The sequence below is a fragment of the Anneissia japonica genome, unplaced genomic scaffold (assembly GCF_011630105.1).
Source record: "Anneissia japonica isolate Jap-2015-1 unplaced genomic scaffold, ASM1163010v1 scaffold287727_len1644234_cov201, whole genome shotgun sequence".
NCBI classification, from domain to species: Eukaryota; Metazoa; Echinodermata; class Crinoidea; order Comatulida; family Comatulidae; genus Anneissia; species Anneissia japonica.
The window spans coordinates 835,496-859,319 of NW_022713615.1; the positions used below are offsets into that span (position 1 = coordinate 835,496).

Genomic DNA, 23,824 nt, shown 5'->3' on the forward strand with positions numbered 1-23,824 from the left:
TCCTTATATATATATATATAAATCATCAAAGAAAGGTAAATACAGTGTTCGAATAAAGGACTGAATAAATACATCGTGTAGCATAGCTCTCAACGAATGTAGTCCTTTCTTTGATGATTTATATATGATTTAACAGTGTTAACGGCTACCTTGATTTATGTTATATATATATACATATATTTAAATATATATATGTATAAAACTATAATATTCATTGTGGCTATTATCTATTTATTTATTATCTAATTGTGCAATTTATTATCAGATGTTGTTTCAGGGTGTGGGCAGTTCTTAGTACTTCAGGATAGTTGGAGGTTTTGACATTTGTTTATGTTTTTGGCCTAAATTTGCGAGAGGTGACAGGATGTTGTGTAGTATCTCCATTTGCTCAGGCATCCTGGGACACAAGTTTAACGACCTTTTGTTCAGATTCCCCGGGAAAAGTGAGCCTCCATTACATGACAAATCTTTGGAATTAAAAACATTATTAACGCAGTAGACAACATAGGAATATAATGCCAAGCTCATTATGAAATATCCTATATTTAGCCTAAGACCTCTTCTTTTTCCAGACTACATTAAATTGCTCAACAGGCCATGTCCCTTCGTATTTTCATCTTTTATTAGTGTGTTATTCATAGCGCAACCCTTCCCTGGATGACGTTAGTTTTAGGGCTAGTAATCTGTCGATCATTAGAGACGGAATTCCTCACTTAATAGCGAATTTATGAAACTGTAAGGTTGGGTGTGAATTTCAGAATGTTTACTTTGAATACTGCCCTCTTTAGTCTAAAAAGTTTGGTGTGGAAAGTGTGAATCCTATTATAGGATCGAATACTTTGGTTATTATTAAAGCTAATAATTACCTAATAAACCATGCACATAGACATCAAACAATTAAGCATTCGTTACCACATATTTTTGTTTGGTTGATAGAAATCAACAATTTGACCTAATGTTGTTTTTCTATGGAAGTTGCCACTTTTAAAAAAGCTGAAGGAACTTAAGCCTAAATGAAAAAAACCAAAGCAGTAAGTTTTATATAATCCTGAACTAAAACTAGAATGACAAAATTTGGCCTGTGATAAACAAAAATAATCAACTTTATAATCTAATCTCTTATATAGATGAGTTTAAATCTAGATTAATCTAGAGAAGCAGTTGCACAGAAACTGCTGTCTGCCTACAGTGTATGTCGTTTTAATGTCCTGTATTTTTTGCATAGACCTTTACCTTATAAAAATTAAGAAAATCATTATTCTGTGTACTATCGGAAGTGGATGTTATTGCAGGAGTAATAAAATTCTGGTTGAACATTTAATGGGTTTTTTAGATCGTTCCACAGACAGTTCCATGAAGAGGAAATGGGAGCCTGGAAACTGCCAGGATATAACATCAGAATTGCTTAAAAACTTAAATTCAGTCCTTCCCCCTAGTCTTGTCGATAACCCGCAAGATTTAAAAATATGCCTTGATTGTTTACGTTGTTTCATGACATGGATAGTTAGCATCCCTTAGAGATTTCCCCTTCATCTACTAATTGAAAGTCAATTAGGGTACAACCTAAAAATAGCATTCTGTTTATCCCGTCTGAATAGTGTCTGCCCCTGTGTCTACTCCAGTCTGTGTTATTCGTGATTAATATGATGTTTTTAATTTTTTTGAATAATGAAGATGAACATAAATTATATATTAGATTTATTAAATAAAAGAAATTTATGAAGTACCAAAAACATAATTTAAATAATTAGGATAATAATGTTGATTTGAATAATGGTTCTTATAACCTCATTAATATGATTGATGATGATGATAATACTAATGTTGGTATTGTTCAGTTACATGATAACAAATAATAATGATGATAATAATCATTATTTTTTTATTTTATCTTATTTGGAACCGTATTTAATGAGGTTGAACCATCCAGCAGAAGTTGTTCATTTGGGACTGTTAACATGTAACAATGCAAATTACAGAAAACATCTTAACTACAAATCTAAATCAGAATCAGTTCATAAAATAAAACATAACTAAAAATACAATATGCAAATTATTGCAAAAGGCAATAAAATTAAATCAAAAATATATATATATATATATATTTTTGATTTAATTTGATAAAGGGTTACGCCCGAAAGATCTCGTCTATTTTCTTAATAAATTTTGAGGCAAATCTATTACCATCTCTACGAGTTTTATATGGTAAATGTGTCACATATGCTGAATTGCTTATTCACTAACGCATGATCTTGTTATGCAGCATTTCTTTAGAATGTGATAGTTCGGTAGTGGTACATATATGTAAGTTTCTGGAATTTGTCAAAAATCCTGTTTGGAAACTTGGCACTTCGCCACAATACTGCTTGTCAATAAAGCGTAGAAATTTGACACAATGCCAGAATATTTACTGTTAATACTATTTTACTATTAAAGTTAATTCATATGAAAATTTATGCTGTAAGATAATTAAAAACAGAACTAAAATTTTCGGTAGACAGACTCTGTCAGTCTCTGATTCAATATTCCATGGTCTGTTATTGTCCACTACTAGTCTAGGTTTTGACCAAAGTTTGGGTCATGAGTGAATTTTTTAGGGTCATCAGATTGAAATTATACAGAAAGTCATATGTGTTAAAATTATATACTTTAAATATCAGAAGATTCCTGTAAAAACATTCAAACAAAACATTTTTAAAATAAAATAATTTTATAAAATTTTGGCTATTGTCTTCTATTTGCGCCTGCAGTGTACTTCAGTCAGACTGGCGTTTGTTTACTAGTGTTTATGTTTCAAAATACACAGAAATATTTGTTTTGTCACTCATTCGCATCCTCAGCTCCTTGTTTATCTACTATTGAGGGACATTTGTGCCTTAGTGCCTACTAAATTAGTGCGCATTATGGAATCAAAACAAAGGTGCTGTCAACCAATGTCAGAATTAATACAGTCAGATTAAACTAATGGAAATCAACAAATCATGAAAATAAAATGGAAAGCTGCTTTAGGTAATTATTTTCTTTAATCAGTATGTTACTTCGGTATACTGTACAGTAGAACCCCTATTAAGGGGACACCTTCGAGACTCCTCAATGTGGGTACCCCTATTCAAAGAACACAAACCAAAGCGTGAAATTGTACCCCTATTAGGGGTGTTGGTATAATGTTATTGACCTAAAAATGAGTTACAGTAGAACTAATTTTATATAAATAATTTTCAATGCAAAATTCATTTACCGGTAAATACGAAATCAGCAGTAATGTAATTAAAACTATAATAGTTATATTATGTTCCCATATTTCCTGATGTGAATTTAATAACCAAATATTCTTGTATTTTTTACAATATTGAGCTTTATACTGGATGAATGTAGCATGAATAGAGTAACGACTCTAAAATTAGGGTGCATGTTGTGATACAGATTGGAATCCTAAAAAGAAATCCCCATGGTTAAGGGATTGACTAGATGTTACCGATGTTCACACTAAGGATTCGGGGGAAACCATTCTGGTTTGATGTGAAGCTTTTGCTCAAAAAGTGTCAAAAGATAAGTTGAAAGATATTTTCATTTCAAAAGTTCACTAATTAAATTTATCACAATTTTGACCTAATTTCTCCTCTTTTTTTTTGTTGTGTCTACTGCCTCAGTGGAGGTTCAGTAGTCTGGAAATTTACTTGTGAGAGTAAATCTGGTGAGGTCATGATGGGATATTGCATCATAAGCAAAGATTTGCCTCACTTGGGCTAGGTTTTACCTTCTTGTGAGATTGGCCTCCTAATTGTGTACTAAACATAATAAGGCAGTAGACTTGAGAACGAAAAATTGAAATTCCTAGATATATTTACAATATTTTCCAATGTATCGGAGATAAGGGTCCACTTTCCACTGAAACGAACCTCCACAAATTAAGTCACGCTATGGGCCTGGGAGCTTTGTCCGGAATAACCTAAACCTCAATATGAGAATGGTCCCAAATTTTCATACTTTTAAAAAACTATTAAATAATTGAAAGTTTCTTGCATAAGGTAATATGTATATTTTGTTTTTTTAACTTCTTTAATTCTGTTTTGTTTTTGATTATTTAAGTCTTTTCTTTTGTCTTTTTTTTTACTTTGATTATTTTGTATATATTTTATATATTTATTTAATTTTTGTAATATAAACTTTCAAACAGCCTTGGGAAAAACAATTAATTTGTGATCGAGTCTTCCATTTTCAAATAAATTTACACGTTGAAAATCAGAAACAGATTACTAAAACTTTATGCAGTTTAAATGATGAATAAATGATTTTTATTACGCTATTTATAATAATGGAAAGTAATTGATTTTTATGTGTCCTATATACCAGCAGTAAGTTACAGTAACAACAGGTGAGGACCCTACTTAATTGCTGTGTGAGTAAACCTCAGTGCCGATTAAAGAGACTAACATTCTGGCTTAGAATTTTGGTGTCAAGGTTGAGCACTTGGGGGAGGGGGTTGTTTAATTAGGTTGTTGGATCATTAACAGGAAGGGTGAAGCCAAGGACAGTCCTAAGAGGAAGCTCATCTTGTATAGTTTTTCATAGACTCAAGGCTTCGTAGATTTTGCCTGAAGTGCAAAGGAAATTTAAAATAATGCACAATAACGTGTTTTGATGTATTACATATGTATTCTTTTTACACAGGGGAATATATAATTTACATCTTAGGCCTAAGTAGTTGCATAACTATGTTAGTCCAAACAATACTAACACGTAATAAAGAGGCAGCTCTGAGACTAATTTTAAGATAATATTTATTCAGGAAGAGCTTTTGTTGTATGCATACTTTTTTTTTCTTTTTTGGCAGGTGGCTTAATCTTGCCGTCAGATAAGCGCCTAGACCCCTCCTTGTCTCCTTCAGACATACCTTGTCTTTTGGGCATTTATGTTCTTAGACATCTTACAACAGCTTAAAATGACCCAAAATTGCCATTTTCTTTGGGAGGCAGAGGGCAGAGATCCCGGAGCACACTTTCTCTGCGGGAAATTGTGCCCTCCTCATCAGGCAAGTCCTGGTGCATCCTCTGTTTGTGATTTTCCCAACCTAGTCAATTACAAGGATTAATAAGAATTGTGAAAGTATAGCACCCATTTTTTATTTTTCTCTCGAGACATGTGAGGGAGTACATGCATGAAGCGTTTTTGATTCGTATAACGATGGTATAACTTTCTGATAATTAATACATCGCGCAAGGACATCATAGTGTCATAATCAGTAACCTTTTCAAGGCAAGCTGTCAGTAGCTTTAGGGAGTAGCACATCCTGTGGATGACAGTGGTTAATTTCATATTTGCTGGGGTCCCAAGTTAGAAGAAGTCATTTCCGGAAGATCTGTTTAAACCAGCTTTCTTGTTTTTGTTTGTTACTAATTTTGTTTTGCCACTTATGGTGACACCAATCAACACTGGCTTCCGTGAGACAAATGATAATAAAGGGGTAACACAGTGGTAAAAAAAAGAAGGAATTTGCGAGATATAGGTTATTTTCCTGCATTTGTTGCTTCCTGGCATTGTATTGAATGTTTAAGTTGTCTACCAACATGAATAGGATAGATAGATAAATACTCTGCCTTTGTTCAAACCTTTAATGGTTGAATGTGTAGAAAGTTGCTGTCACAACACTACACTCACCCTGTCATTATTAGGCATTGCTACGCAAGCAGTTTGATAATAGTTGGGTACCTCCACAACTGAACCACGGTATCTATAAATGACATATTAATTTTATCACATGTGTCTTTACTTGTAAACATATATTTACAATTAAATATATGTCAAATAATTGATGGTAAGCTTGTGTGTTTAATCACGATTTTATTCGGAAGTGATTAGGTTTTGATACTTCAAAGACACTCAGCTTATATCAGACGTTTTGCGGTAGCTTGGTCACATGCTGCTCTGACGTAGCTATGTCGTACTCTATATACGAAAATACAAGAAGTAATAAGTATAGACATATATGTGTCAGTACAGTTTCGCAGAATGTTGTAGAATTTCCTCATCACGTAAACCCTGTCAACTATAAAAATGTAGTGGTAGACTGAAGCCACGGTCATGCCAATTTTATTACGTCACTATATATCCTTTCTCGTTGGAAGGTGATGACACAGTATAAATTTTGACAGGTCAGCATGCTGATTAGCTCACACGTTTTCTCTTGTTTATGATGCGAGGATCGTAATTTCCTTTATGTACCTTAAACATAATGTTAATACATTACACGCTTAAAATTATTGTACAAGGAAGAAAAATGCTTTAAATTACTATACAGAATGAACTTGTGGTAATTCTGAGGAACATGATCGTGGGAAGAATTCACCTGGCATGCTTACGGACTTTCGTAGGGGACCACGACATCGGAACTAATCCAACTTCCCATAGATTATGAACGTTAACCACAGCTACGTGGAGGATGGTTCCTTGTAAGTGAAGGTCATTAACCTCTGAATATGTTTTAGTGAACATTTTGTATGACTTGGTGGCTCAGACGAGTTGTAATATCCTTTGACTTCTTAACATGAATGTCCTTTGCTTTACAAATTAACATGAATGGCCTTTTGCTTTACAAAAACTATGTATTTATTTATCATGTTTTCTCTTTTTGATTTGAACAAATTAAACGAAAATGCATACCTATAATGACAGTTCATTCAATTGGAGTTGCATCCCAGGTGGCAGGATGAAATCCTTGGTCTTTACATTGGTGATTGGTTAAAATACAGTATACAGTAGGTGCAAAGTGGAATGTTCCTAACCGAAAGTGGATGTATGTGATGTAGCGGCCTAAAGGTGCTTTCAGTAGAAAAGTTCAAATCTGATTCTGATCACATTGATTGAGTCATTTTAGCTTTGGTTTTACTCCATCCACGATTATATTGATGGGTATCTGTGAAGAAAAGTGGTCTGATTCTGCAGTTCATATTTTTCTTTCCATATTTTACATGTATGTATATAACTATAAGATTTATGTCATTTTTTTCCATATTTCCAAATATTATTGTAAGTGACACTAGACAATCACTTTGCAATCACGCACACAAAAAGACAGATATCAACATTATAATTTAGAGTATCTTCTACAGATGTAGAAAGAGGGATGTGGGTTAACATTTTTTTAACCTGTTTTACTATTTTTAAATTAGAGCAAACAGGTTCATCTGTGGCACCCCTATGCCTGGAAACCCAGATGGTTATTTGAAAATTATGGGATATTTTAAGAAAAATCTCTTATCATTATTCATTGTTGGACTTACTATGTTCAAGAAGTTGTTTAACAAGCCAATCTTCGACAGCACTGCCAGGGACTTTAAGACCTCCAGCTCATCCCTGTGTTTCCTACGTAGAAAGGTGAAGATTGAGTAGGCCTAGATGACTGTCAGTAATTATTGAACTGACATATATATAAAGGCTCCAATACTGTTGCAGGTAGGCCATGATTGACCTTACATAGACTAGGCTACACCTCATTTTTAACCAATCAAATCATTCCATCTGTTAACCAATCAAATCATTCCATCTATCTTAGATTATCATCATTTAAAGAATTAAAAACTTGTGACAAATCATGATAATCCAGGGATTTAGCAATCTATGTACCTGGGACAATGTCGCATGACATATAAGTGACTCATTTTGTGTGTAAGGTAACTATTACTGTAAGAATGCGTTTACATTAATTATGATTGACGATGTTCCAACCTCCTTGTCTGGAGTATCTACCTTTCTTCTTCTGTCAATCAACTTTATATAGGCGGTACAAAAACAGCAAATTATAATTATTGTAAAATTCAAAATTTTGTACTTTAATCTATGCTCTATGACACCTTCATCCAGTGACATCTGCATCTTGCACTCCCAATGTATTATTTAAGCTATTACGCAATTAGAGCAAACCATTATTTTACTTAATACAGTACAAATGACCATAGCTTAAATCCTTAATGTGCTTCTTCTAGAGCACATTTAAACATAATAATAGCATTTGTATAAGAAGTGGGAAATTATAAAATACTGTGCAATAAACGATCGTCTCTATTTTGAGATCTCCATTGGCTGTTAGCCAGTGTGTTGGGGTCGTGCCAGAAGAAGCACATTTGATAGATGATCTGCCAATTACTAATGACAATAGGATATGGAACAAGGTCGCAAGAAAGTAAATGCTAAATTAGGGGGAAGATTAGGAAGACTTTTAAAGCAGACCGAAAAAACAAATGATAAACAACCTAATTACTACCAACACTGTGAACTGTCAGTTTAAAGTATTTTGCGCAGAGATGTTGACAAAATTTAATAATAATGGATAAATCAACGAGGTCGAATAATAGGCATCCACGTGAAAAGGGTTTATATAGGGACTGTCATGTTGACTTGCTAACTACTTGGTTGATAGAGATGCGTATCGTCTGCACAAGTTGAAAGGGTCAAATTGTTTACTAATTTTGGTCCAAATCCAGATTTTAGTTATCTTCAGTTTCTAATTTTTTGTAGTAGGCATACAGATTTGTGAATTGAAAGTTTTCATGTTTTGCATCTTAAAAAAGAAGATATATTGAAGAACATTTCTATAAAATATTAATCACTAAATCTAACTGAAAATTATCTTAAAATTATTTTTAATATACAAATGCAGAATATGAAAACACCAAAAACTTAATTTTGAATTTTTCCTACAAACAGAGGGTTTTGCCAGCTGACTGAAGATTTATTGCTGGAGAAATATCCCACATAATCTTATCATGGCTGTTGGCTTATCTTACACTATTTTGTTATCTGCTATTAAAATTGTAGAAGATTTAAGGTGGCCCATAATTGCTATGTAACATACAGTTCAGTGTTATTAGTTTGATAGTAATAATATAGTAACACCAGAGAAAATTAATATGGTTTAACATGGTTGAAAGTGAATTCATTGTGCAGAAATTTGTATTTTCTAATTGAATTGAGATTTACATTTGTGATTTTCTTGACCTAACAATTTTTATAAGTAGGCTACCGCCAGATCCGCTAGTATTATGGTACATTTTTGGTATGCTTCATCACCTCCACGATGCATGCATATTATCACTTGTCACTTGAAACTTGTTATACTTGGACGATTGCATTAGATTTAAGTAGTAAATTATACATAGTCTTGTTTTTTTTTATACACTTAAGAGCTGTGCCTTGGATTATGGTCATGTAACAGCAATTCAATCTGTCAGTTCCAACGTCAATGCTTTAACTGATCCCTTCAACTTCACCTGTTTGTATATTTACATTTATATAAGTATTATTCCATTGTCTTGTCTTTACTATAAAAACTAGATTGATGATTCATTCTCTGCTTTAAGAAAGTGGTAGGCCTATAGAATGCATATTATTATTGCATAATATCAAAAGTGAAAGTCTTTCTTTACAATTTTGCTGTTGATTTATATGAACTTATTATGGTATGGGAGCTGTGTTAGTAATTATTTAGCTGAAGAAGTTCATTATGTGAATGAGAGCTTTTGTTTTAGATAAAGTTACACCATTGAGTGCTATTTACCTTGCATTTTTTATTGCACAGAGAAACCATAATATTTTTACTTAAAACTTTGGCAATAGTTAGTCGTTTCCAGTAATTGACTTATCATTTTGAAGCTTATAATATGGATAATATGAATATATTGAAAAGTCCATTTTCTTGTTTAGGTCACTGGTACTGGTTGTGGCATGGCAAGCCCCATATTGAATGATAGTTTTGTACAGCGGCATATCTAGGGGGTGCACACGCCCCTCCATAAATTACTTGCGTCCCCTGAAATTCACGGTCAAGTAGTTGAAAATCACCTAATTAGTGCCCCTTAACTGATCATCGAACCTCCCACTTCACCTTGACACCCCCCCCCCCCATTTGCATCCCCATTTCAAGACTGCCACTGGTTTTATACAAATGCATTCTATAGGTTTAGATTACTGTAATTGGTTTGGTTCATTGGTTGAATAGTCAGTACTAGGTAAAGTCCACCTCTCTAGTAAAGTTTTCATTGTAAATTAAAAATATATAAATAAGGTGCACCATTATGGCCAAATAGTACTAAAACAATACTGATTAGTATTCCAGAGGCCCCTTAAGGTATGGTCCCTGGCTAAGTACTCCTAGTTGTTACATCACTGGTTTGAAAGTTCGAACTTTATTGTCCAATGAAGAAAATATTGTGCAGAATAATTTGATTACATAAGCACATACATTATAAGGATATCAAATTGAAATTTAATCAAATATATCAAAAGTAATGTGAATAAAGGCTTCTTAGTATGACAAAAATCTTTTCAAAATTTACAATAAAAATATTTTCCCTGATTCTGCATTTAAAGGGAAGTGGATGAATGAGATACTATAGGTTTTAACATTTTTTTCCAGATATTTTCTTCAAAATTTTATTTTGCAACTGAATTTTTTAAATAGGTTGGTTTTGAGTGACAGACAGTTTTACTTATCAGCTAGAAAAAGTAGTGCAGAGGTTAAGAGGAAGTAAACGAATAAGTTCATGTCTATTTTAGGTTGCAATTCAACGATTTTATTAATATAATTAACTTTATAAACATGTTTATACTTATAATTTTAATATTTAAAATACAATATTACAAGTAGGCTAGAATTATTAATAATATAGTATGAGGCATAAAGGGAACATTGTCTTTTAAATGATTGAGGTATCTTAATAAATACAAATAAATACTTGAAATAAAATTGAATTAATAATTATTAATAAACTATATTCTAAAAAACAAACAATACAAAGCACACGTAAAAGATAAAAAGTAGTTCGTAGGAAGATTCAAAAGCAGCATATAGCCACTATCATCAACAATGATGTGAACCTCCGCCTGCTATTACTTACAAATATATTTAAATTAAAATGTTTAATTATACTACTTCCGTGACCCCTCCGCTCTCCCCATCGACTTTGCCACTGCAAGAGAAATAGTACAAACTAACTTGAAACCTATCTATAATATTATAATTTTGCCGTTTGCATTACTTTTTTTATTTTTAATATTTTTTTATTAAAATTGATCTTATCAAAATTAATGTTCTCTTATGTGGCTTTAGGTCCCCTTGAAAAATTTGGCATTCATTTAAAGAGACATTGAAAAAAAAAATTACAGAATACAATAAATTAAAGAAGACATGATCATGTGGTATATCTGCTACCATTTCCAAAAACTCAATGTGACAAACTCCAAATATGGAATGGTTAAAAAATATCTCATTTGATTGAGAGCAGATATGAAAAAAAATGTTTAAGATTTATCAAGGTCTTCTTACTTTGAGAACAAATTTAGAAGAACTGGAGCCCAACTTCCTGCATTTTGAGAGGGTATGCGTCAAAGACAAACTGCAGTTTCCTCTGTTTGCTGAAATATTACAATATCTAAAATCTTATTAGGAGTGTTCACAATTATCAACATTTTCAGCAGAGTATAAACCATACGCTTATTTACGCTAGGGCTGAACGCCTATTTACCTTTGAATTGATGTTGGTTTAAATTACTGTGCCATGTTATAAAAAAGTAGTTTTTATGAGTACCAGCCATTAAAATTGAACACCAAGTAGTTTGTTCACTACGTAGAAAAAAAATAGAGAGGTGTTGTAATTATACGATACAGATACAGATACAGGAAATCTTTATTTCATCTATTAAACAGCAAATTACAAGGTTGCAATTATGTTATCGTTCTCAATAACATGATAAAATGTTTGGTTTTGGGATTTTTTTTATTATTTACAATTATTACAATTAAATTTAGACAATTAAAAACATAACTATAGAGATTTGATCTTATTTTTTGTCCCAGTATTGCTGAGAGTGTGCATAAAATAATGTTGATTTTTGCTAAACCTTTTTACATTGAAGTACATTCTTTAAAAAAAAGAGCTGGAGGGATTCTCCCAGTCTAAAGTCTGGCACTCGCTGTGTCGTACGACTGTCCAACTCCGCTCCCTGTGATTGTCGGTGCCAGGGATCATTTAGAAATGATCCGTTGCGCGCGCCATTGCTTTGCATCCTTCATAGAATTGTGTCGGCCTAGTGAATGCCCAGCTTAATGCTCTCTTCATCATCAGAAGAACCCTATCATGGTGATAAATTTTTAGATTTTTTGGGATTATCCTTAATGCGTTATACACCAATGAAATCCAAACCAATCGAAATTCGTTCCAGTTCGACGATCCAGGGTCCTCACTGGAGATTAATAATAAGCATAAACCAAACCACCTTGTTGATTCTTAAGAAAAAATATAAAACTAACTAATTATCACAACAATTGACTAGAGGAAGTGTAGTAAGCATATTGGAGGATGTGTGTCACAATTAGCACTGCATCGGAGCAATTTTTTTATTGCATACTTCCTTTGAGAGAAGCCAAGATGGCTTTGTCCACAAACTGAGCCCAGCTAAAACAGAGGAAGGGTAAATTAGGATACGGCTTGGGTAAAACGACTTTTGGAACTATGCCAAATTTTCTGTCTCCACCAAAATGTAAACAATGTACAACCTGGTAGCTTTTTGATATATGATAAAATTCCCTATGCATTAAAGGTGTTTTCGTCGGAAACCACACTACTCAGATCGTAATCAGTTGTTTGTTTACTTTCTTTTTTCGTCTTAGTGAATATATTTAGCTTCCGTAACTTGTTCTCTCAGATGAATTTATATATTATAAAATAATCAAATAAAAATATTATTAGAAATAATTCCCATTGTTGAACAATATTATTTTAGATACATTAATTAGGCCTTTATTTTATTTATTTTAAAAGTTCACATTAATATATATACCATGTCATGATAATTAAAACTTATTTAAGTTCTTGCTCAGACTCATTAATTGTTACATTTAAATTTATTATTCTTATTATTATACAATGTAATTATAAACTATGATGAAATATAAGAATTTGTGTTTGTATAGTAGACTACTAAATAATATAGATATTATTATTGTTAATATTATGTATGTATATTATATTCAAAAACCCTTGTGTTTCATTCCCATTTCATGCACATTGTCCTTAAAATGGAAATCGAGGGTTCATTCAATATTCATCCCCTTAATTAAGTATCCCAAAAGCAGGATATTATTTAAGTGATGGCCTGTCCTTAATGACAGGTGGGTGACACCACGCTGACCATCTGCGATTGTCCACTACCATCTGTTTGAAGGTCAGATGCCTTCAAGGCTTCTTTGCGGACAACAATTAAGTAGCTTTCTCAGAAGGTGATATTTGTGCTTATATGTACATTTGGTAAACAATTATTCGTTGATGTAAATGTTGCTACGCGGCACATCACAACCATTTAAATGATTAAAGATTAGGATGTTTACGTTATAGCGTGAAAATGGTTTATCACTAATATGGAACTGTTACTTTCAGTAATTAATACTGGGCTAATGTAGTTTATCATAATTTCTTTTATTTCACAAATAAAGCAAAAAATGTATATACATATTTTACATAAGAAACATTTGCATAATTTTCACCTGAAATCACCTGTTACATAATGTAATTCTTAAGAAGAAATTTATAAAGAAATGAAAAAGGAATGTTAAGGTAGAAAAATAATTTTCAGGAGTTTTTTTACAGGTGATAGATGAAATAATTAGTTCTCAGAAAAATAAGTGAAGCAAAATCAATAGTTAATAGATTGCACTTAACAAAGCCTAACATTCTAACTTAAACCTTTGCAATTAATAGTCTAATATCTAATTTGAAATTATAGTAATGAAGTAAAAAATAACCTCTAGACTAAAAGCATGTTCAGAAAATTAATGCAAAATGATATTCATAATTTAATAATATAAACAGTTAGAATAGATTTTTGTTTTAATTTTTACTGATCAACAGTTCTAAAAAAAAAATCGCTTTATACAATTTTTATTTTCAGGGAAAACTCTACCAAAAAAAACAATAGAACAATAATTGATTTTGGAGGATAATCATATTCTGATCAGGCAGTTTTAAATTTGGAATTTTTTTGAATGTAATCTCTTTTGTTTATTAAACCTAATGTAGAAATATTTCCCAACATATATACTCCATATATTTAGAAATAGTTAAAGGGAATAATACTATTTATGTTTTATAATAATTATTTCAGTTAATATAAAAATTGAAGTCTCATTTTATTTGAATTTGTATAATAAAATAATTGAGTTGTATCACAAATAAATTTGACTAGATTTTTAACAGACAATCTAATGTAAAAAAAATAATCACAGATCTTGTGAAAATTTGACTTCCATGCTGTATCTTCTCCACAACGTTTTCGTGTTCAATGGCGTATGTCAATAACCTCATTCTACATCTATCGCAACTATTTTAGATTATACACACGCTCCGTTATTCCTTCAAATGTTTATTTAATTAAATGGTACGCTGGTCTATAATTTCCAATGTTATCTATGGGTTGATCATACGCGAAAGTCGTGCACGTTTCCTCCCTGCCAGGCAGTTGCGAACCTCTTTAGACTTGAGCCATTTGCATGTGCCTTCGGTGGTACGGAGACAGCGTGAGTAGATACTCTCGCAATCGATATCGCCGTACTTCATGCTGGATAGATCCCACATGCAGGTGTTGGAGTCTGCTTGATTACACGATGTTTGATCATAACATGGGCTGATCTGTAAAAGAAAAATATTCCCTTTTATATACTAGTATATCCAGCATCTTTCGAGCAATCTCCCTCACTTTTATGCAGATTACAGTGAAGGCGGGCACTCACTGCAACGACGAATCCAACTCCGCTCTCTGTGAGCAATAGACGACGCAGCGCTGTCTGCTGATTATCGGTGGCAGTCTAAACTAAAAAAACGATCGTTGCGCGCATTGCGTTTTATGTAGATTCGCGTCAGCCGTTGTGCGCAGTGAGTATCCGGCTTAATGCTACCCCAAATTAAAGACTAAAGCAAGATATTTTACAAAGAGCACAAAAGACAATTTTCACCATTTTCATCCATTTATGTAAATTAGCATACAATTTTTGTAAATTAGCTTATAGTTTATGTATATTAGCTAGCATATTTGGTAAAATCACTAATTAAAGTGAAGAATTCTTCCAAAAAAGATTTTAATTATTATTATAAGTAAACTATATTATATTTTATCTAAGCTTAGACTCATTCTTGATGTTGAAGAATGCAAATATTTTCTGATTGAAATAGATTCAATATCTCTAGCGCATTTTAATTGGCACTATATAATTAATCAAAATATATTTCTATTGTTCAAATAAAAAGAAAAATTTCTGTACTCACATTACAGGAATTGCAGTATTGTTTGTACATGTGACGAACTCCTTGCCTCTGTTTTCGTGACAGTTTCTTGTATCTAACCACCCAGTCGCAACTCTTAATCTGAAACACTTTCTTTCCCTTACCTTCAATTTAAAAAAAACATAGAAATGTCAAAAAATTATGTATTTCAAAATTTATATTATATTAAATTTGAATGGAAAAATTTTAAAGTAGAACGTATTTTATTAAAATATTTGATGTAAATAACTCAAAATCTATTAAACAGTGTTGCATTGAATAGAAAAACATTGCTGCAGTGATTAATCCTGGTTTTGCTTCTGGTAGTTCAACAAATGTGGCAAAGACAAGCCAAACCAGTCACTCGTCGCAAAAATCGATTTTGAGTTATTAATACAGTGTTCGAGAGTAAAATAATAGCTATAAAATGGTAAAAAAATCATTCAAATCGGACATTTCCTTATGAAGTTACAAGTGTTTAACCACACAGCTGTTTAAAGAACAATATATGAGAAATTAGCCGTCAACGTTTATGATTTCACGCATTTCTCATGCAGAAACTATCTTTAAATCCTTAAAAAGTATTGTTTTAGCATTGAAAATGGAGAAAATAACAGCATAGAATGATGTGTAGATATATAAAGGTTAGTTTAGTGCAATAAAATAGATTTTTTTAAATTTGACATTCCAGCATGTTTTGGCCATTTTCTCTGAAACACGATTTGCGACGAGTGACTGGTTTGGCTTGTCTTTGCCACAAATGATATTGTACTTGTTTTGTACTTAAAAAAGATAACAACAAAAGCATATTTTATATGTGATTATGTCTTTGTTTAATAATTTGGTCCCACACACATTATAGCTAATATCATTTATTTTTGATGATGTAGATATAATGATAATGAAGATGCTAGTTCAATACAATAGATATATCACTCTGTGGAATGGCAAATATCTAAGCACTGTTAGATATGATGGGTTGTGTTATTGATCAGGAAGGTAGAGGGGCACACTATGTTTGGGAGTGTGGCAGGGTTGATGACTAGTCACACTTAATGGAATGGTTAAGACAATAAATCAATACTATGTTGTGTTTCAGGCTCCAAGTTGAGAAGAGGGCAAAAATAATGAATGTGGCAAGGTCTCCATTGTCTCCATACCTGCGAACAGATACGTATCTCGTACATTCAGATCATTAACCGCACAGCTTCTTTCTTCCTTTGCCGCTGTTATGTCGATGTTCGTTTGAATCTTCATATATCTATGCCCCTTAAAGATCCTTTCAACGGTAACGTTGTAATCAATATAGTTATCTCCACTGTCAAGTTGGTTATTCAGCGGCGAGAAGCTGTCCTTTTTTCCAACTATTCTCCCTCGGATAACTGATGAATCAAAATTTTAAAAAAAATTTGTTTAGTTGTTTATTTTTTATATATTACAGCTAAAGATTTTCTGAAAAATAGTTTTTAGTTGTGTTTACACATTTTTGTTTACATTTTAAGTTTAAGGTCAAGCCTAATCCAACAGGAAAAGGTCTTTCATACATTCATTTCCCGGTCAAGCTACGTTTACAAATTAAGATTAATTACAGAACAATTTTATGCAAATCAGTAAAAATAATAAACATTTTTTTTTTTTATCTATCTACTTTAAATTAAAGCAGAACACTCAGAATGTATATATTTTTAATAAAACAATCTAATAAGATTAATAAATAGTTATTCTTACTGAATTTATAAGCATTCAATTGACATTTATAGTAAAACAAAATATTTTTCTCAAAAATAGATGCTTAAATTCTTACTTCTTTGTATAGACCTTAAACATGGCTGGCAGGAAATTTTAATACAATCAGTGAAAACATGATTATCTCATTGGTTAATTTATATCTTTTTTTATTGTATTACATGAGGAATACAATATTTTAATCAACTGGTTTTTTTTTACTAGATTTATTCAAATCTTGAATGTAAATTGTCTGAAACAGAGTACTATAGATTATAGTTTATTAAAGTTAGTAAACAAAAACCATTTTAAAAATATTCTAAGATATTAAGCAAAAATTAATATACCTTAAAACAACCTTAAAATGACAATTAACTATTTTTTAATACACAAATTCTGGAAAGAATTATTCATTGAAAAATAAATACATTAATATTATAAATAATATATTTTCTTTGTAAATTATATAGTGCAAGGATATTTTGGCAGACACAACAATTAAAGCAGTTAACAACAATTAAATTATATTTAAAGAAACTTTCCAGAATTAAATGTTAATTATTTTATTTAGTTATATCAAGATGCAATATCCATTAGGAAAATTACATGAAAAATAATATTAATACTTAATATTAAAAGAATAGTGTATGACTATATGGTTTTCTTAAGTACATTAAAAAAGTGAAATGGTGTTTACCAAAGTCTGCGTCACAGAATTGTTGTTGCGGGTGAACCGGAAAACAGTTACATCCATCTCCTTGCTTCGCTCCAAAAAACAAAATCAGAAAAGATGAGAATAATACTAGTGATCCGTACATGTTTATTTTGTATGATGAAAGTCTTTTGTGTGTGTCACCTGTGCTATCGCATGTGGTCCAAACAGTTTTAAACTCTTTACTCTTCTGCTGTTCGTGCCACTTATGAAGTTTGTAAGTTGCTGTTAGAATAAATGAACATCCTCCCTCGAGTATGGCTCTGTATTGTAGTGAGATCGGTAGGAAGTTGATATCAATTATGAACTATCTTCTTTTATTTTGCACCCCGGATTATCGGATTCTACACCATGATTGGCAGGTTCAATTTTTAACAGGGGTCATTTAATGTCAAATATTTGAATATCAATTTTTCACATATATTTTAATTTATCTAATTATTTGTTTTTAACCTGCATAATTTATGTAATTTTAAATACACTATGACCAAATTTATGAAATGAAATTTATTTTAGATGGAAGTATAATGTGTAAATTGGAAATTATATATTAAAAACATATAGAATAATAATACAAAATAATATCTAAAATAAATATTCTTGTTAAAATACTGCATGTATAGATATTGATAATAATAATATGTCATATTGTATTTTACTAAATTTATATTAAATAGTGGTAAAATGTTTGCATTAAAATTTTACATTATAAAAAACATATGAACAATATTATATTTAAAGATACATGTTGAGAATGGACTTTGATCATGGGAATTTGTAAACATTTCAATTGAATTAAATTTGTATATTTATGTTAGCAGTATAATAGTAATATATAATTTCTATTTTTAATATTAAAGGCCACACACATCAATATAGATCAATATATATAGATACCAATCTAGATATTTTGGTCAGAGGGTGGAGTTCATTAGATGGAATATCATAAAAGTGATTTCCTTTGGTGGAGGTATTTCTCATTTAGGCAACGGGCTTCCTGTGATCCAACGTGCGTACCACATGCTAGGACCAAAATGTTTCCACAGAAAAACAATATCCTTAAAAGTACAATAGAGATCCTCTTTCACTGGAAAATGACAATTCATACTTTTGCATCTAAGGATTTTAATTTATTAGAAAAATATCTTCACTTTTCACCTGTTGTATGATTAGATCTTTGAGCTATTTACAAATTGCTATGATAAGATTGAAGTAATTGTTAATGGAAACCATTACAATTTAATACCTCTCATCTTTATTGTCTTTGTTGTTATTTTATTGTGGTATGGTCCTATTTTTGTTATTAAAACTTCATTATGAGGCAAAGGAAGTGAGAAGCCTTATCTTTTGGAAACATCTTTAATTGTTCCCTTTGTTTATGTTTCCAGAGTTATTTTAATTTTAGCATGTTTTTGTTACTAAGGGAAAGTGGCATCATTAGTAAAAACATTAAAATTATTAGGCTAGCTAAGAGTTTGCTCTTGAGCAATAACAAAACAATAAAATCCAATCTGAATTTGCTTTGTGCACAAACCTTTCATTGGCATATAATCATTTTAAAGATTTTATAGTAAAAATCTCTAAATTAGCACAAACACAGAAGTTGCTCATTAGAATTTAACTTACTACATTTCTAAAAGTTTATTCCAGATTTTATTATAGACAGCTGTGGATTCCAATAAAACATATTAAACATCTGAACTTTTATAGCCAGTTTTATCAAATAATAAATAGTCTAATTTCTAGGGTGTGTACTATCAATACAATTTTTGCGGATCAAGTGTTATATTTTGGACATTTCCATTTAAGCTTAATGCGCAAAATGTAATCAATGAAAATAAAGTTTCTAGGCATAGTATTTTCTGCAGTGAAGATTATTTCTTACTATATATATAGGTCATATATTAGAAGCTGTTTCTGCATTTTAGGAATGGAAATTTATTCTTCCATATTATTATTGATTTTGTGTATGAAGACAGAAACCACATTCATAGCCCATTGACCAAATTATAGCCTCTCCCCAGCAAGTTTTAAAAATATAGCAAGGTAATTGATCAGGCTGCTGTGTGGATTGCTATAAACAGTATGTTTATTCGCTTTTAGCCCATCTATAATCCTGATTTTGATTGTGGTCTACTACGGTCTAATCAGCTATAAGCGTGGTTTCTTTTATTGGTAATCAAAATGAGGATATAAAACAGAATTTTTATTCCTAATGTTTATTCTTCAATTAAAGTTTTGCAATGAGCAACACTCAATGTGTGAAAACCACAGTCAATTTGATTGTTCGTTTTTCAATAATCGATGTCTTAGGAAAGAATTATAGCAGTGGTCTATCAAGATTTAAAAGGTAGTTAAAAACAATGGTAAAATGCTAAAATTAACATTTCATTAGAGCATTCATATACTGAGGTTAATTTATTCAAAAATATCAAATATATATAAAAAATTGCTCATTTGCAACAAGAGAGCTGACTTAAAAATACTGTACAATTTAGTTGATGAATAAAAAATATTTACAATATTTACACATTTATTAAATATATTATTGTTCGTTATAAATTCAGTTGTTTCATCCTGTGCTGCAGTTTTTGTATGTTTTTGTCCTTGAATAAATAAAAAATATAAATACTGAATGAATAAAGATAATCCCCGAAAAATAGATATTTAACTATTTTCCATCTGTCCGTAACCTTGTTATGCATAAAAGTGGTATTAATGATCATGACCCTTCAATATTGAAACAGCGTAAAAAAGGCGTGTATGTTTTTGCAACAAATTGATCCCCGAGGACGAACTTGTCAAGCGCAAAATTACCCAAGATTTCTGTTGGAGTTTGATGACTAAGGTCTTCACACTTGTTTTCAAAACTTCAAGCATTCTCAGGTGAAGGTCAGAGGTTAATTCAATTCAAAGTTAAATAATTAGCAAGGTTTTCCTCATACAAAATTGTAATGTTAAATTATTAAAAAATTAGTTAATCAAAATAGTTAAATTTTATATTGATTTAATTATACATGGCATGACACAGTTGTTTTAAACTGGCAGTACATTATAAATTTTTATTATTTAAAATTTTTATAATTACTATTGTTTAATTATAATGTTTTTTAGGCTGATTTAAATCTATTTCTGTGTATGGTGGCTCTGAAGACTTTATGTTAACAAATAAATATTAATATAAGTAGTATAAATATTTGTATTAGCATATTGATATTTAAGTGATACCATTTTTTGTGTACTTTTTCTTGTATGTTGTCATAATGTTTAACATATCATGATCTAATACCATAACTTGCTTTTTTTCTTTCTAGCTTTCATATTGCTTAAAATAATTAGTTTGTTTTTACATTTTCAACTAATCTAATTGTATTTTTTGCAAATATCTACATATCATAACTTTGTACTATAAAATTGAAAATGTCTAACTAGCATTTTAACTGCTCTTGTTTGTATCATAGATTTGATGGTACTTAGTAATGATTTGTTTGTTAATTAATGACCAATTAACTTCATTATCTTAATCTCTTCTACAATGGCTTACATTGTTCATGTTTGTTTGGTTTTTAACTATTTATAATTAAAGCCCTTTTTTGTATGTATTTTTATCTAATATGCTAATGTACTTATTCTTATATAGTTGCCTAAGCTATTGTCCATACTTTTCAAATATTTTAGGTCCTAAATTATACAGCTTGCAATTTCATCTTTGCATCCTCTATATAGAATTTTATGCATTCTGAAATTTAGCATGCATTTTTAGTGAAAATTTTCTTTCCAAGAGCTGCATAAATACACATTTTTGCAAGGGAAAAGATCAAAGGTGGTTTAAAAATTGTTTATCCCGACATAGTCTTTTTTTTATAGTATGCCTGATAGAAGGTGCTGTTTATCCAGCAAACAAATTACTCTGCTCGAAATAAATAAAATATATGATAAGCTTTTTTATTTTAAGGGTAGTTTTGCTTGGCTTATCTCTATTTTATCTTGTTTCTCTTTTTTCTTTTTTTTTTCACATTTCTTTACATTTCTAGACCCTACGATCTGGTCAATTTCGAGCTCATCTAATGCAGGTGAAGATTTGCATGCAAATAATTATGCACGATAGACACCTGTCTAAAATCAAGACTTGCATTCACACTATTTCTTGAGCTTATTAATCCATTAAAAAATTTTAAAATAATATATATATTTTAATTTAAACAGTACATTTCAATTCATATAACTAAAACTACCTGTATTCCATTTTAAAATTCAAATTTGAAACATTGATTTTTAAATATAATGATATCAGGAAAAATTTTTCATCTATAATATTTCTTTATAATAATTTATATTTATTTATCTTATTCTTAATCTGCTAATGTGCTAATTTTAGTATTCTCAATCAAATTATTTTTTGATACCGGTAGTCAAACATCCAACCAAAAAATAGTATGATTTTTATAATTTAGGATAATTGTTCAAAATCTTCTTGAATGCAAGTCACAGAAATGCAAGCTTATCTCCCCACCCATCATTCCCACCCTGGTGTCAGTTCCCTACCTCCTCAGTGTTGTATAGGTAAAAATTGTTTAATACCAAGCCATACCCCTCTGTATTTTACAATGATTCAGTTTGTTTTTGTCCATTGATTGTGTACTAAATATAACCTCTAAGATCAGTAAGATCAGTTTTGGCTCCATGCTTTATGTACTAGATAATTTCATCTGTGTTTTAAATGTTTATACAATGTTAGATTATTTTGTGATTAAACCTAATTTTTATCATTAATATTGGATGATATCCGATTGAAACATTGCAGGTTTAATTCCAAAGAATCAATCATAGTATAATTTGGTTTAATGTTAATTTATGTCTAGTCTCATGAATGAATTCGTAAAATCATCTAACCATGGACCTTATTAATAGGTTCATGATCTAACCAGCTGTCAGAATCTATATCAGTTAATTTGTATGCATATTCATTTAAGTAATTTGCATATGCCTAACTACAACATGAATATTCATAGTGGTAAAAAGTATAGAAATTTTACACCCACCAATCCTGCTATCCATATTCTGTATCTGTACCATTGTTTTCACATTGTAGTGTCTGTAAATATGTATCTAATTATTAGACCTTATTAAAAAGGACAAAAGTTGTGAAAAAGTAGATGATATAAAGAAAATTTATAGTGGGTTTGCATTATTGATAAATGAAAATAATATATTGACACTTGATTGAAGCTCGATAAAGTTCATAGAGATTTAGGTAAATATATTGGGAGCTGTTTTTGAAGCCATGATTGCACATTGCATGCTAAAGTTTGCATGGCAAAAATATTGTTGACAAAACTGAATATCAAAATAAGTGTAGGTTTATGTGCCATTGTGTTGTATTTTGTTGATTGTTTGACATTGTAGTTCGTTGACCGCAGTTTGTATTTAGCATTTCAGCAAGGATGCATTATGTACAATATCTAATTAGTTTTTTTAGGTGTGTTTCCATCGAATAAAAATATTAACTACTTTGTTGTTAGGGCTTGGTGATTAAGCTATCCTCTTTAAAAGGGTCTGCACCCACCCCTGCCCTCATGAAGGCCCTCATCTACTAGAAAATTTGCTCAGCTAAAAAATTCACTTGTCTAGTCATGTAATATTAACTCATCAGCCCCCTTCCCATGTCACCCCTAGATATTCCACTGCTAAAATTTTGTGGCTGCTCAAAAGTATATATATAATATATACATATACATATATATATATATATATAATAGATAGATCTGGTATAGTAGTATTAAGAATTTTTTGTATATAGATACATATAAATACACAGAATAAAGTAAAAATGTTTTTGGTTACTATGAAATATTAATTTTAAACTCAATAATATCTGGCAGATTTTACATTTTCAGCAAAGTTTTAAATTTTAATTATATTTTATTTTGAAGGTATACATTCTATTATGAAGTATTAAAGCCCCATTCCCGGCAAAATTTCACTAAAAATGACTTTTTTTAGAAAATATGCATTTGCATTACTCCAATTATTATAAATCATGGAAAAATATTGGCATGAATTTTAGTTTTACGCAAAA

The 23,824-nt window shown here is 30.7% G+C and overlaps 2 protein-coding genes and 1 long non-coding RNA gene across 3 annotated transcripts in view; 1 reads left to right on the forward strand and 2 right to left on the reverse strand.

Annotated features, from left to right (window-relative positions):
* LOC117108567 overlaps nucleotides 1-7,406 on the reverse strand; it is an 11,208-nt gene extending 3,802 nt beyond the window's left edge. Inside the window, exons 1-2 of the long non-coding RNA XR_004445383.1 lie at nucleotides 7,281-7,406; nucleotides 6,661-6,913 (exon numbers count right to left, since the gene is read on the reverse strand). This is a non-coding gene — a long non-coding RNA (uncharacterized LOC117108567). The remainder of the gene's footprint in view (nucleotides 1-6,660; nucleotides 6,914-7,280) is intronic.
* A 6,034-nt stretch (nucleotides 7,407-13,440) lies between these two features.
* LOC117108576 (metalloproteinase inhibitor 2-like) lies at nucleotides 13,441-18,018 on the reverse strand. Its single transcript, XM_033250638.1, has 4 exons — nucleotides 17,731-18,018; nucleotides 16,469-16,690; nucleotides 15,312-15,433; nucleotides 13,441-14,678 (listed from the first exon to the last, which is right to left on the reverse strand). The coding sequence occupies exons 1-4, from the start codon at nucleotides 17,849-17,851 to the stop codon at nucleotides 14,457-14,459; spliced, it is 687 nt and encodes a 228-aa protein (XP_033106529.1). The 5' UTR covers nucleotides 17,852-18,018; the 3' UTR covers nucleotides 13,441-14,456.
* Nucleotides 18,019-21,762: 3,744 nt separating this feature from the next.
* The window catches only part of LOC117108597 (synapsin-like), a 16,985-nt gene continuing 14,923 nt past the window's right edge, over nucleotides 21,763-23,824 (forward strand). The window contains exon 1 of the mRNA XM_033250675.1: nucleotides 21,763-21,818. Within this exon, the coding sequence (XP_033106566.1) occupies nucleotides 21,813-21,818 (6 nt within the window). The 5' untranslated portion in view covers nucleotides 21,763-21,812. The remainder of the gene's footprint in view (nucleotides 21,819-23,824) is intronic.